Below are 12,646 nucleotides of genomic sequence, written 5' to 3' on the forward strand. Positions count from 1 at the left end.
GAGTTTAATCATGAGTAAAATATCATTTAAGATTACAATTAAAATATGAGAGTTTAATAATGAGTAAAATATCATTTAAGATTAAGATATAAATATAATTAAGATTAGGGATGAATTATTTTAACCCTAATCTTAAATTATATTTTGATCCATCATTACTTTTTTCTTGCACTTAGGGTAAAATGGGATCTCCATAAAATATTAATAAAATGGATATGAAGCATTAAGTAAGAGGTGAAATATCTATAGAAAAAATAATAAATATTTGTTAAACTAGAATAATACTCTTTTTGCAAGTTATAAAGAGTTTAGTATAGTCTTTTTAAATATGAATATAATTAGGATTGTTAGTCTAATGCTTAATAGTTTTAAATAATATTAATACAATGGATATGAAGCATTAAGAAAGAGGTGAAATATCTATAGAAAAAATAATAAATATCTGTTAAACTAGAATAATAAAATGATTTTATTCATAGATTTATTTTCTTTTTACATATGAATATAATTAGGATTGTTAGCGAGCATGTATATAAGTTTAGAAACCTAAAGATTTTATGGAGATCCCATTTTACCCTAAGTGTAAGAAAAAAGTAATGATGGATTAATTAAAATATGGGAGTTTAATCATGAGTAAAATATCATTTAAGATTAATCCATCATTACTTTTTTCTTACACTTAGGGTAAAATGGGATCTCCATAAAATCTTTAGGTTTTTGAACTTATATACATGTTCGCTAACAATCCTAATTATATTCGTATTTAAAAAGAAAATAAATCTATGAATAAAATCATTTTATTATTCTAGTTTAACAGATATTTATTATTTTTTCTATAGATATTTCACCTCTTTCTTAATGCTTCATATCAATTGTATTAATATTATTAAAAACTATTAAGCATTAGACTAACAATCCTAATTATATTCATATTTAAAAAGACTATAGTAAACTCTTTATAACTTACAAAAAGATTATTATTAACATGTTCTATTTTAAATAAGTATAATTTTATTTTAAATTGCTAATGTACTATGTATTTGTTGTATAGTTTAAATATTATATATTTTGGTAAATTCTTAATACAAATTTTTAAATTTAATGTAATTAACATTTTAACTAACAAAATCTTACTTTTTAATTACTTTTTAATCAACAAGATATTTATTTTTCCTCTCTTCATTGGGATGGCAGAGATATTTTATTCAAGTAATTGTTCATTTAAAGAAAACAGATGTAACTTAAGAAGATGTTTGGTTTGCATTTAATATGAATGCTTAACCGACCTGGGAGTGCTACAAATATTTGGGTGTTCCTGTATTTTAACAGTCACTTATTTTACTTGTAATTTCTGAGTTTTTTACAGTGGTATGTGTATTATACTTTGTTTTCTTTGTTCATCCTATTTATTCAGTTCCTCTTGACTATAAATTGTTTTCTTAACTAATTGATTTGGGGATGTATTGTTTTCAGCTTTGCATTCGTCCATCAAGTTACTTCTTTGCCATAGGTATTTTCCATGACTATTAAACTTTATATGCTATTATTACATTTTCCCATCAAACAAGTATTTTACCTTCTACGTTGCTGAAATTTTTATGCTCAGATTACTTATATTTAAGTGAGTTTTTCCATTTATTTAGGGTTTTGGGTACATGGAGGATAATCAACTCAAATTTTGGGGTTTATGGTCTGCTGTAAATTCATAGAAGTTCAAAATAACCACAACTATTGATTGGTTTAAATCTACATCCTATAATTAATCCGTTTTAGCTTCTATATCCTCCCTTTCCTATACACGAGTAGATTAAGTACATGGCCACATTTCTAGACATCGTAAGTTCTCCACTCTCTGAACCAGTGAATAGTCTATATTCATGGCAGGAAAGGTAATTACCAATCAATCCTATAGTTGATTAAAGGTTGCTTCATTTTTGTTTCAGAATTGAGATGCTCTTATTCGAAAATGAGATTTGTGAAATCATGAGATATTTGTGATTAACGTGCCACCGAGTTTTGGGTATAGGCCCTGTAGGGTTACATGGGGACTCAATTTTGGGGATGTTGAGAAGATGGCTGTTAAATAATAAGAAAACAATAATATTTAAAGTTTCACAGGGTTTCAATAGCCTTGTTATCATTATTCTACTCCTATATTAGGATGCCTAGTTTGCTGCTGGTAGCTCTTCTTGCTACGGGTAACTCCTCTTGGACCACGTTGGACTAATGTTCTAATTATTGCAGATGGCAGAGACCTAGGAATGACCGATTGTGTACCTTAGGTGGCTGCCAACATGCTGGCTGTGTAAAATTTGCTCTCATAAAGTAAATATTTGACAACGTAGAGGAGTTAATTTATATATCTCAACCGCCTTCAATTTAATTTCTCACCACCCCTTGCCACTCGTCTACCATCCATTGCCTTTCTTCTTTACTTCTATCACCCTAAATCTTTTTTATCATCACGTCTTTCATAAACTAATATGATTGATGTGTGACAATTTTGAAATCTAAACTCAAATCTATCCTATATCGAGGGGCAGCAAAGCAAAATTTGGCGGACAAAAGTAAATACCTATTCCAGTTGAGAGAGGCCAAAACATAGCGGTCATTCCCTTCTATAAAAGCCAAACCGTCGCAGTATATGCTAAGGAGGATGAGATGTGATTGATAAGACTTTCCTAATCGTAGAGAGAATGAATGGCAATGAAGATTTAATATATCGCCTAGGAACTATACGTCTTTCTCCAATTAAAGCTCGTCTCTTCTTTAATTGTATTATTGCTTCCGCTCCATCATATTCCGTGCCCAGAGGAGTGCACAAGAAATCCTATCTGATTCATTATTTCATACAGCCGTTGATTCTTCAATTTAAACAGTAAAATTTAGGATGTTTTTAAAAGACCAATTTGTTTGCAGAATGTCATTTAAAAAATTCCTTCTAGAACATACTACGTAGCTTGTTAACTTGGGCAGTCTCCAATAGAAGATTTTACAACTTAGGGTATGAATTTTTTCCGTTACTACGACAGTCTCCTATAGAAGATTTTACAACTTAGGGTATGCATTTTTTCCATTACTATGTTGATTTTCACAAAGAAATGAAGGATTTTAGAGGGTTTAAAAGAAGAACCAGCTTTTTGCGCCTCCAAGTCCTCTTCCTGCTATTTTCAACCTAATTTCTGCACCCTTTACGTATCCTCATCTGAATAAAAAACCATTACAAACTGTAAGAATGGAGGGAATTAGATTTAAACCACAGAGGAAAAGAAGAAATAGTGAATGAGAGCAAAGGAATGTGAATTAGCAGGAGATTGGAAGAAGAAATAGTGAATGAGAGCAAAGGAATGTGAATTAGCAGGAGATTGGAAGACAAATTAAATTGCAAAAATAGATGACAATCAATATAGAAATTACAAAAATGGTGTAGCAACAAAGGCCTACCTACGCTGAAACTGGAGCTTTCTAATAATGTTAAAACAACTCTAATACGAATGTATGAAATGTTTTGAACATGTCTTGGTTTTGGAACTCCAGAAGCGAGTTCTCCGAGAATACTAGCATCCTCTACCTTTCACCACATGCAAACAACCTAAGTTGCACATCCACGGTTGAGAAGACAACTATATAGGTTTTTAAAAATGATTTTTGCTGAATACGGGACAATGAGGCTATTATTATTAACTACTTTCTCTATGCCTTTAGTAAATGACAGTAAACAGCTAACTAAATAAAATTTTATTAGCATTCAGTTTTAGTTTTACAACTTTAATTTAATGTAAGTTTTTTTAAGATTAAACTTGATATTATATTTATAATAAATTTTATGTCAGGTTCATATTATATAAATATAATTAAATAATATAAAGTCAAAATAATAATTAAGAATTAGATTTTAAATTAAGTTTATTATTGTTTTTTATTATTAGAATTTTAATAATGTAGATTAAGTTATAATTGTAATTATGAATTTTTTTGATTAGACTAAAATCATAATTATATGAATTAGAATTTGCTTAATTGGTTTGAATAAGATTTAATGTTGTAAATTAGAGTTAGTATTTAATTATAATTATAATCATAATTGATATTATATCAATTATTTTATTATTAATTATTTATTTTTTAGGGTTCTATATATATAAAATATGTTTCTAAATTATCAATTGTTAATTCAAATTTAAACATAATTATAAAATATTTATAATTATTTGATTCAATTATATTATATATTATGATTATGATCCTAATTATTAATTATCTTAAATTATAAACTCATGTATTGATGAAAGGAATGAAGAAAATTATTTTTGCAACCAAATTTATATGTGACTAAAGAAATGCTCTATTGGCAAAAATGAAACCTAATCTCTTCTTGCATACATAACATCATTCACTAACTATCGTACCAATAGCCCTAATGTGATACACAAATATATTTGTACAAAAAGATCCATTTCTTTCCTTACTGCCTTTCCACACCTCTTCCACAGAATTAGTGCATACGAACATTTTAATAGTTATTTCCATTTTAAAAACTTATTTAGAATTTGAAATTTTAATTTTCATAGTTTAATAACATGGAGAATCAAATTTATTTGATACTTATACATTCTTCAAATTTACTCCTATCAGGAAATGGCCGAAGATACAAATTGTGATGGTATCACTGAACTACCTACTGGAGATACAACCAAAAGTACTGAAAACCCTTTATTGGCAATGGATATCACAACCATGCCAGCAGAATCATGTTTTTCTGTGAATAAACCAGATTGTCTTGCAACTGATGTCCAAAATCTTGCTTCAATTGTGTCCACCAGCTGTCATGATATTGTACATAAATTCAAACTTACATGTCAATCAATACCTCTTGTGGAAGAATTGGATATTGAAAAACTTCAGGAGACGATGTCAACATTCCAAGCCAGTTACACTAAATTAGATGGGCTATTCACTTTCCTTAAGGAGATATACTGTCATCGACACTATTCAAGTGATAAAGAGTCCTCTGTCTCCTTTTTCATTGATGCATATGAGGCATACTTAAAAAAAATGTGATTGGCTATTTTAGCTTCTCACAATGTAAATATCGTAATCATATATTTGCGCTACAACTATTAGTACAGATACTAAAAAGTAAAAAAACAAACTTCTATTTTGGTATTATGTGACCTACCTAATCTATCAGTGTAAATCATCAACATAAGTTAATGAATAAACTTTTATTTTGGTAATATGATTCTTTGAGCTTCAACCACTCATTCATTTTAGAAATAGATGTTTTTTACTCACAATTTTAAAAAGTTTACTTCATAACTTTATTTTTTGAACTAAATAGTGTAATAATAGCTTAGATGAGTTGTATCACAAGAAATACTTTAAAAAATATTTGTTATCATTATATACTCTCCATCTTTTAAAAATAGCTTAGATGAGATGCATTAAGTTTGATGAACTATTATTGTTTATAAAGATAATTAAAAAATAGGAAAGATTGGTGCATAACTTCAACAACTGTTCAAACACTTTTTTTTTTTCAAACATACCAATCTTAACTTGAATACTACTTTGAAGACTTCTTTTTTTAATACTACATTTGTAGAAAGAAAGAAAAATTAACAAATTTCAATTTATATAAACAAACATGCTATTCCCACTCAATTTCAATTTCATGTTGACCGCAATTTCTTTGTCGCAACCTAATTGTCCTATTTCAACTTATTCATAGGCCAACATCTTCCACTCAGTTTGAATTGAATGATGGCAACATTAACTGCAAATGCCATAACAGACATTCTTGCAGGCATGTCTCTTGTTGACCCTTCTTTACAAGTTACAGCAATACATTCCATTCAACAACCTCATTCTACAAATGTCAAATATTGCCTACAACTCTCTAATGGTATGCACACCCATCCAACATTGCTTCCTGACCAAATGAACAGTCTTGTTCTAGAAGAAGCTTTAGTCACGGGTTCTATTCTCTGCCTTACAGAATATTCTTGCAAGATATTCGACAAATACACGTATGTCCACATTTTCCAATTTTTTTTTTCTTGTTTCTTCTTATAGACCTCCTCACTAAATAAACATCTCATTTTATTGCACGGCTATTATAATTCTTAGCTTCGACATAATTTCAAATAATGCAGCTATCATTGGATCTCCAACTCCACTCCTACAAGCTATTGCCTACCTTCCATCAAATAGTTCTGAAGACCCATTGAACCCTTTCCCAATTATTCCCATTAAAACATTGACCCCATATCACAAACAATGGTCCATTCAAGGTCGAGCATTAGCAAAAACCCCTATTCACAATTTCAAAAATGTAGGACGTGATGGGAAAGTTTTTGGATTTGATTTTGTAGACATGTTAGGATCTGAAATACATGTGACTTGTTTTAATGAACTTGTTGATAACTTTTACCATGTTATTCACTCTGGTAGTCTTTATGTGATCTCCAACGGTCGTATTAAAGTGGCAAACACAAAATATAGTAGCTCCACAAACCCTTTTGAAATAATCCTCCACGACTCTTCCATAGTAACTCCTACCACATGCATAGACTCTACCATACCCAAGCATAGTTTCCACATTAAGAGCATAGATTCACTACAATCGTTCCCTATTAATGCCCTTGTAGATGTCATTGGAATAGTTTTATCAATCTCCCCTACATCAACCATACGTAAAAGAGATGGCACTGAGACAATAAAGTGTATTGCTACAATCATAGACATGTCAAGTTGTACCATAGATATTACATTTTGGGGTCGCCACTATCAAATCAAGGGCAAACAAATATTTGAAATGTCCCTAGAACCGAATCCTCCTGTTCTTTTGATCAAGTCTGGTCGTATAGTATCTTGGAATGGAAAATCACTTGATACTATCTTTTCAACTACACTTTTAATCAATCCAGATTTATTGGAAACCACAACATTACAAACATGGTATGCCAAGAAAGGGGTTGACGAACCCTACATTTCATTGTCACAAACCAACCTTTCCCCCCACACATTTGAAAATCCAATAGATATTTCATCTATTACTGATGAAAGCTTTCCTGGCCAAAAGAATGTATGTGTGAAGGCCACTATTACAAAACTTCACTTAGACAACTTTTACTACCTATCTTGTCCACAGGTAGTGAACAAAAAAAAATGTAAGAAAAAAGTTGTGCAAAGTTCACCCAACACATTCCAATGCACAAAGTGTTCTACTGATCTCTCTGAATGCGATTTTAGCTACATGCTTAAAATGGACTTGCAAGATGAAACAGGTGAGCTTCTTAAAGTTACTGCATTCGAAGGACCATCAAATACCTTGTTGGGTGTTCCTGCAGAAGATTTCCAGCTACTTCTAGTAGAACATAATGCTGTGGAACCTATATTGAGCAATGTTATTGATTGCAAATTTTTCTTTGATCTCAACATCAAAATGGTTCCATTTGCTGGCCAAGAAACACAAAGCATTGTTATTACAACCATTAAGCCTACCTAAAAGTTACATATAATACTGTTCATGGATGTGTATCCATTTTGTATATCTTTTTCAATAATATGTATTTCACTTGTCCATATATGAAAGCATTTTGTATATCTTTTTCAATATTATGTATTTCACTTGTCCATATTATGTTTATAGTATTATGTCATCATCATGTATTGTACTTAGTCATGTTACTTCAATAAATGCTTTTAAATATACTTAAATTTACACAATACAAAAAATCATATATAAATCAACATATGTTGTATTTTTTTCATTTATGATCAAATCTTTTTTATTCAAACAATGAATCTCACAACTTTCTTTATAATCGTTTCATATGCTATTTCACATTACACTAGCACTTATTTTGGTATATAGAAATTTTTATTAATTTGGTATATATTTATATTTTAAAGATTTTCATTCACAGATATATCATATACCTTTCATTCTCAACACACGGTGCCATGGAAATACAAAATGATATAGTGGAAGAAAGACGTGCTCATCGAAATCAAATGCAACGTGCAAGGTACCATGAGAGGAAAATTATTCTTAACAAAAGAAGAAGAGAAACCAGACACTTTTTAGCTGGACAACCCTCCACATCCACAGTATCTTCTCCCCACTTTCCACCCCATGTAGAAACAGATGTACCCCAAATCCAACATACAAATCAAGCTACCCCAATTGCCGAAATCTATAGCTCCCCAAACTTTTGTCAAAAATATTGCATTGCCAGAAATAACTTTCGTTCAAAATTGGACAAGCTTTCAAAGATTTCAACATGTCTAATATGTTTCGAGAGATACCCAGGAATTAAAACTATAAAATTTAATGGAAAAAATACTTGTTACAGATGCACAACAGAAAAAAATGGACACCGCTACTCAAATTGGAACAACATGGACCCTGGTGAGCAACCTCAATGTTTGCAAATACTAACTCAAGTTGAGGAGATGTTGATAGCAAGGATTAGCCCTGTCCTTCAAGTTACCTATGCAAGAGGAGGCCAACTAAAATATAGTGGCCACACTATTTGTTTTCCTCAAGATGTTTCTTCAATTGCATCCCACTTGCCTAGGCATATAGATGGATTGGACATGATAATAGTAAACAAAGCAAACAGTGGCCAACAACAATACAACTTCTATGTTAGTAGAGGACGTGTGCATGAGGCATTACAATATAAGATTTGTTATGACCCATACTACAAAGATGTACAATTAGATGAATTGGCATTGTCATCTTTACCCATTAACCCCACTAATATATCTGACCTACTATATTCGACCACTTCAAATCCTGATCCCATTCACTTAAGTTTCATGCAAGAAGATGTTACAGAGGATGGTCCATTGATAGAGAACTTGCAAATGACTGATTCATTTGTGGCAAATCTTCCACCTGCACGTCGAGAGGTCGAAGAAGTTCGTGCTTTACTACAACTAGGGCAAGGATGCCCAACTCCTGTAGTTAAATGGTCACCCATTTCCCCATCTCCTATAAATGAATACACTACTGAAGGATTGTTTGTAATGTCATTCCCCACTTTGTTCCCTAAAGGTATGGCTGCATTCAAACAACCACGTCTTAAAGAAGTTAAGCTACACGAGTATGGTCTCCATCTTTTAAGATACCATGATAATAGATTTGGTCAACACCCAAGGTTTAGGTACTTCATATTGAATATACTAATGCGCCATAGAAGTCAAGCCACCGCATCTGTATTTGTCCACAAACAACTTGATGATTCAATGCCTATAACAATTTTTGACCTTCGACAAAGATTAAAGGACTTGCCTGATGACAAACTAGCAGATCAACTAACGCGCTTTAGCTCGTCAATTCGTGGAACTAAACCATTCTGGAATCAACGTAGAAGGGAACTTATAGACATGGTCATCCAAATTGGTTGTCCAACGCTATTTTTCACACTCAGTGCTGCTGATACAAAATGGCCAGACTTGCATAATATCATGCCAACCACCACACCTACAAATCCATATGCAACTGCTAGGTGGAGATTACAAAATATAGTTCAAAATCCACACCTTACTGCAATGTACATGCATCACAGATTTACTGCATTTCGTGAAGAAGTGTTGGAAAAACTTCTCGGTGCAAATGACTATTGGTATAGGTATAATTCTTGCAACCTACTACTTTTACCTTCAGCTCTTACCCTTCTTTTAGTTTTTTTGTTTTTTTCTAAAAACCTCTTTTCCCAAGTATGAATGGCAACATAGAGGCTCTGCACACATCCATGGTTTCATTTGGCTACCAAAAGCACCTGACATTGGCAAATTACAATGGAATGACATTCAGTCAGTACAAAATGCACTTGCATACATTGATAAATATGTCTCCGTGTGGAACCCACGAAGTCATGCATTGAGAAATCAAATGTTCCACCGATCCATTGTTGATGACCCTTGCTTGATGGACACAAGCATGATAGTATCAAGTGATCCTTTCATTGACTATTGTGATTTGGCCAACCGTGTTCAAAGACATACAAAATGTACTATCCAAACATGCCTTCGCAGGAAGGGGACATCTCTTCAATGCCGTTATAAAGCCCCTTGGAACATTACAGAGAAGTCGTCTCTTTCTAATGATGATAATGGCCAACCTAAGCACACCCCTGCTCGCAATGATGACCGCCTAAATCTTCACAACCCATTTATACTCTCAATATGGAGGGCCAATGTAGATTGCCAACCTGTTCTCTCAATTGATGCTGTGATCAAATATATTGCAAAATATGCCGCTAAAGCTAAAAACAAATTAGAAACATACCATGCAATGTTATCTCGAATATCAACCAACTTTGAGTCTAATAAACCAGCTCCTAATGCTTTTCGCAAAATGCTTCTTGACAACCTTGTGGATCGTGATATAGGTGCCCAAGAAAGTTGCCACCTTTTGCTAAAGCTACCACTCTCCCTTTGTAGTCGAACATTTTTTTCTTTAAATGTGAACCAAAAAAATTTCCAACGTGTACCAATCGCATCCACAGAAAGAACCACATATCCAAACTATATTGCATCTTACATGGCAAGACCAATACATTTAGAGAGAATGTCTCTTATCGAAGTAACTCAAAAATGGTCCTTCAATGCATCAAGGAAGCATGATCAATGGAAAGAGCGAGCCACACCAGTCATAGTTCGAGTGTCTCCACGATTCACAACCATCCCTACAAAGGAAGAAAAATGTTTTCAAGCATTTTGTTGGACTGAACTTTTATTGTACCACCCATTCCACAACATTCAAATGGATTTCGGCTCAGCAGATGATGAAATTCAAGCACTGTGGGAAAGGTTCTCGCACAAGTACAAGCCATGGCATGTACGTCGCACATCTACAGAAGCCGATGAAAGATCTAATCCTACCACTCCTTCAAGCGACACAGAACAACTGCCAGAAAACATCCGTAATGAATGGCAAGTACTGTCAGCTTCATACCCAGGACTTCCTCTTCACCTGGATGAACTTGATATGCTTGACCAACGTGATATTGACTTGAAGAACGACTAGGGAGTACATCACTTCAGTCCACAAGAAAAAGAAATAGCTACAAATTTCATACACTCCAATCGTCGAACATTTCAGCCCCATCATGTTCTCCAACAGCAAAGCCAAAATAACCTATGTATACAACAACAAAAGGCATATGATATAGTTATTTCACATCTACATGCTAATAGTTTGCAAGCACCATTGAAAATGATTGTTCAAACTGCAGGCACAAGAAAGTCACACCTCATAACAAGCATTAAATCAACACTCAAAAGATCAGCACCAAATGGCCAATCACCATTATTGCTCCTTGCACCAACTGGAGTTGCGGCATTCAATATACAAGCATCAACAATTCATTCAGCACTAAGAATTCCAATCAAAGAAATGCACACTCTACAAGGACAAACATTGGCAAGCTTCCAAGAAAGCATGTACTTCATTCGCTACATTATAATCGATGAAATGAGCTTCATTGGTCCCAGGTTTATACAACGCATTGATATAAGGTTACGTGAGGCATTCCCTGCCCATAACCAGCTCCCATTTGGAGGACGCTCAATCATTCTCTTTGGTGACTTGGGCCAACTACCACCTGTCAAAGACATTCCTATGTATGCTTCAACTTCATATGGAGGGACACTATGGCGTAGCTTCATAACAATTATAACATTGAAAAAAATATTTCATCAAATTGGAGATCAACCTGCACAAATTGCCTTTCGTGCACTTCTCTCCAATTTACGAAATGCAGAACCCACTATTGCAGATTGGCAACTTTTACTTTCTCGAGCAAATTCAGCACTTTCCTCTGCAGAGCAATCTTTATTCTTATCATTCACACACTTATTTGCAACAAATGAAATGGTATCATTACATAACAAACATATGTTGTTGTCTTTGGCAAAGCCTATTGCCCTATCTACTGTAGAACAACTCAAGGGAATCACATGCTCAAATCCTGATGAGGAACAACTTGAGTCTAAGATCCTCTTATGTATTGGCCAAGAAGTTATGTTATCTGCCAACTTGTGGGTGGAAACAGGACTTGTCAATGGTGCACTTGGACAAGTCAAAGAAATTGTATATAATGCTGGTGAAAGACCACCTGAACTCCCCTTATTTGTTGTTGTTCAATTCAAAAAATACATAGGCCCAGTTTGGGACCAACACAACCCAAAAAATATCCCTCTTATTCCAATAAGTCGTGGTCTTCGACGTCAAATACCACTAAAAATGGCATGGGCCTTAACAATTCACAAATCACAAGGGCTGACACTTCAAAGAGCGACAATCGATATCGGCAATACAGATCGTCAAGGGTTAACATTCACAGCAATTTCAAGGGTCCGTGACCTTGCAAGTCTTCGCATACACCCTCCATTCACATTCCAAAGATATTCACGTATACAAAAGAGTCCATATGCTGCTCGACGAAAAGAAGAAGAGGAACGAATGACAATGTTATCAAATGAAAACACTTCTCCAGGTTTTTGCTCTTCAACCCCTTGTCACATTGAATCTTCTTCATTTCCTGTTCTTTTCTTTACACCAAAACAACAATACATGTACACCATTTGTTCAATCCGAATACTGTTTGTCCTTATATGAACTGTGCTT

At 33.3% G+C, this 12,646-nt stretch overlaps 2 protein-coding genes across 2 annotated transcripts; both read left to right on the forward strand.

Moving 5' to 3' along the window:
• The first annotated feature begins 7,968 nt into the window (after window positions 1-7,968).
• On the forward strand, window positions 7,969-11,044 carry LOC131030443 (uncharacterized). Its single transcript, XM_057961277.2, has 3 exons — window positions 7,969-8,033; window positions 8,361-9,644; window positions 9,751-11,044. The coding sequence occupies exons 1-3, from the start codon at window positions 7,969-7,971 to the stop codon at window positions 11,042-11,044; spliced, it is 2,643 nt and encodes an 880-aa protein (XP_057817260.2).
• A 189-nt stretch (window positions 11,045-11,233) lies between these two features.
• LOC131030442 (uncharacterized) lies at window positions 11,234-12,637 on the forward strand. Its single transcript, XM_057961276.2, has one exon. The coding sequence runs from the start codon at window positions 11,234-11,236 to the stop codon at window positions 12,635-12,637; it is 1,404 nt and encodes a 467-aa protein (XP_057817259.2).
• The last annotated feature ends 9 nt before the right edge of the window (window positions 12,638-12,646 follow it).

This window comes from Cryptomeria japonica, chromosome 7 (genome assembly GCF_030272615.1).
Source record: "Cryptomeria japonica chromosome 7, Sugi_1.0, whole genome shotgun sequence".
Taxonomy (NCBI): Eukaryota; Viridiplantae; Streptophyta; class Pinopsida; order Cupressales; family Cupressaceae; genus Cryptomeria; species Cryptomeria japonica.

What these genes read in the sequence shown, in the direction of transcription:
- LOC131030443 (XM_057961277.2), top strand. Translation starts at nt 7,969, where the DNA reads ATGGAAATACAAAATGATATAGTGGAAGAAAGACGTGCTCATCGAAAT. An exon ending in AATCAAATGCAACGTGCAAG is followed by an intron (nt 8,034 to 8,360) that starts GTACCATGAGAG and finishes TACTTGTTACAG; the next exon opens with ATGCACAACAGAAAAAAATG. An exon ending in GCAAATGACTATTGGTATAG is followed by an intron (nt 9,645 to 9,750) that starts GTATAATTCTTG and finishes ATGGCAACATAG; the next exon opens with AGGCTCTGCACACATCCATG.
- LOC131030442 (XM_057961276.2), top strand. Translation starts at nt 11,234, where the DNA reads ATGATTGTTCAAACTGCAGGCACAAGAAAGTCACACCTCATAACAAGC.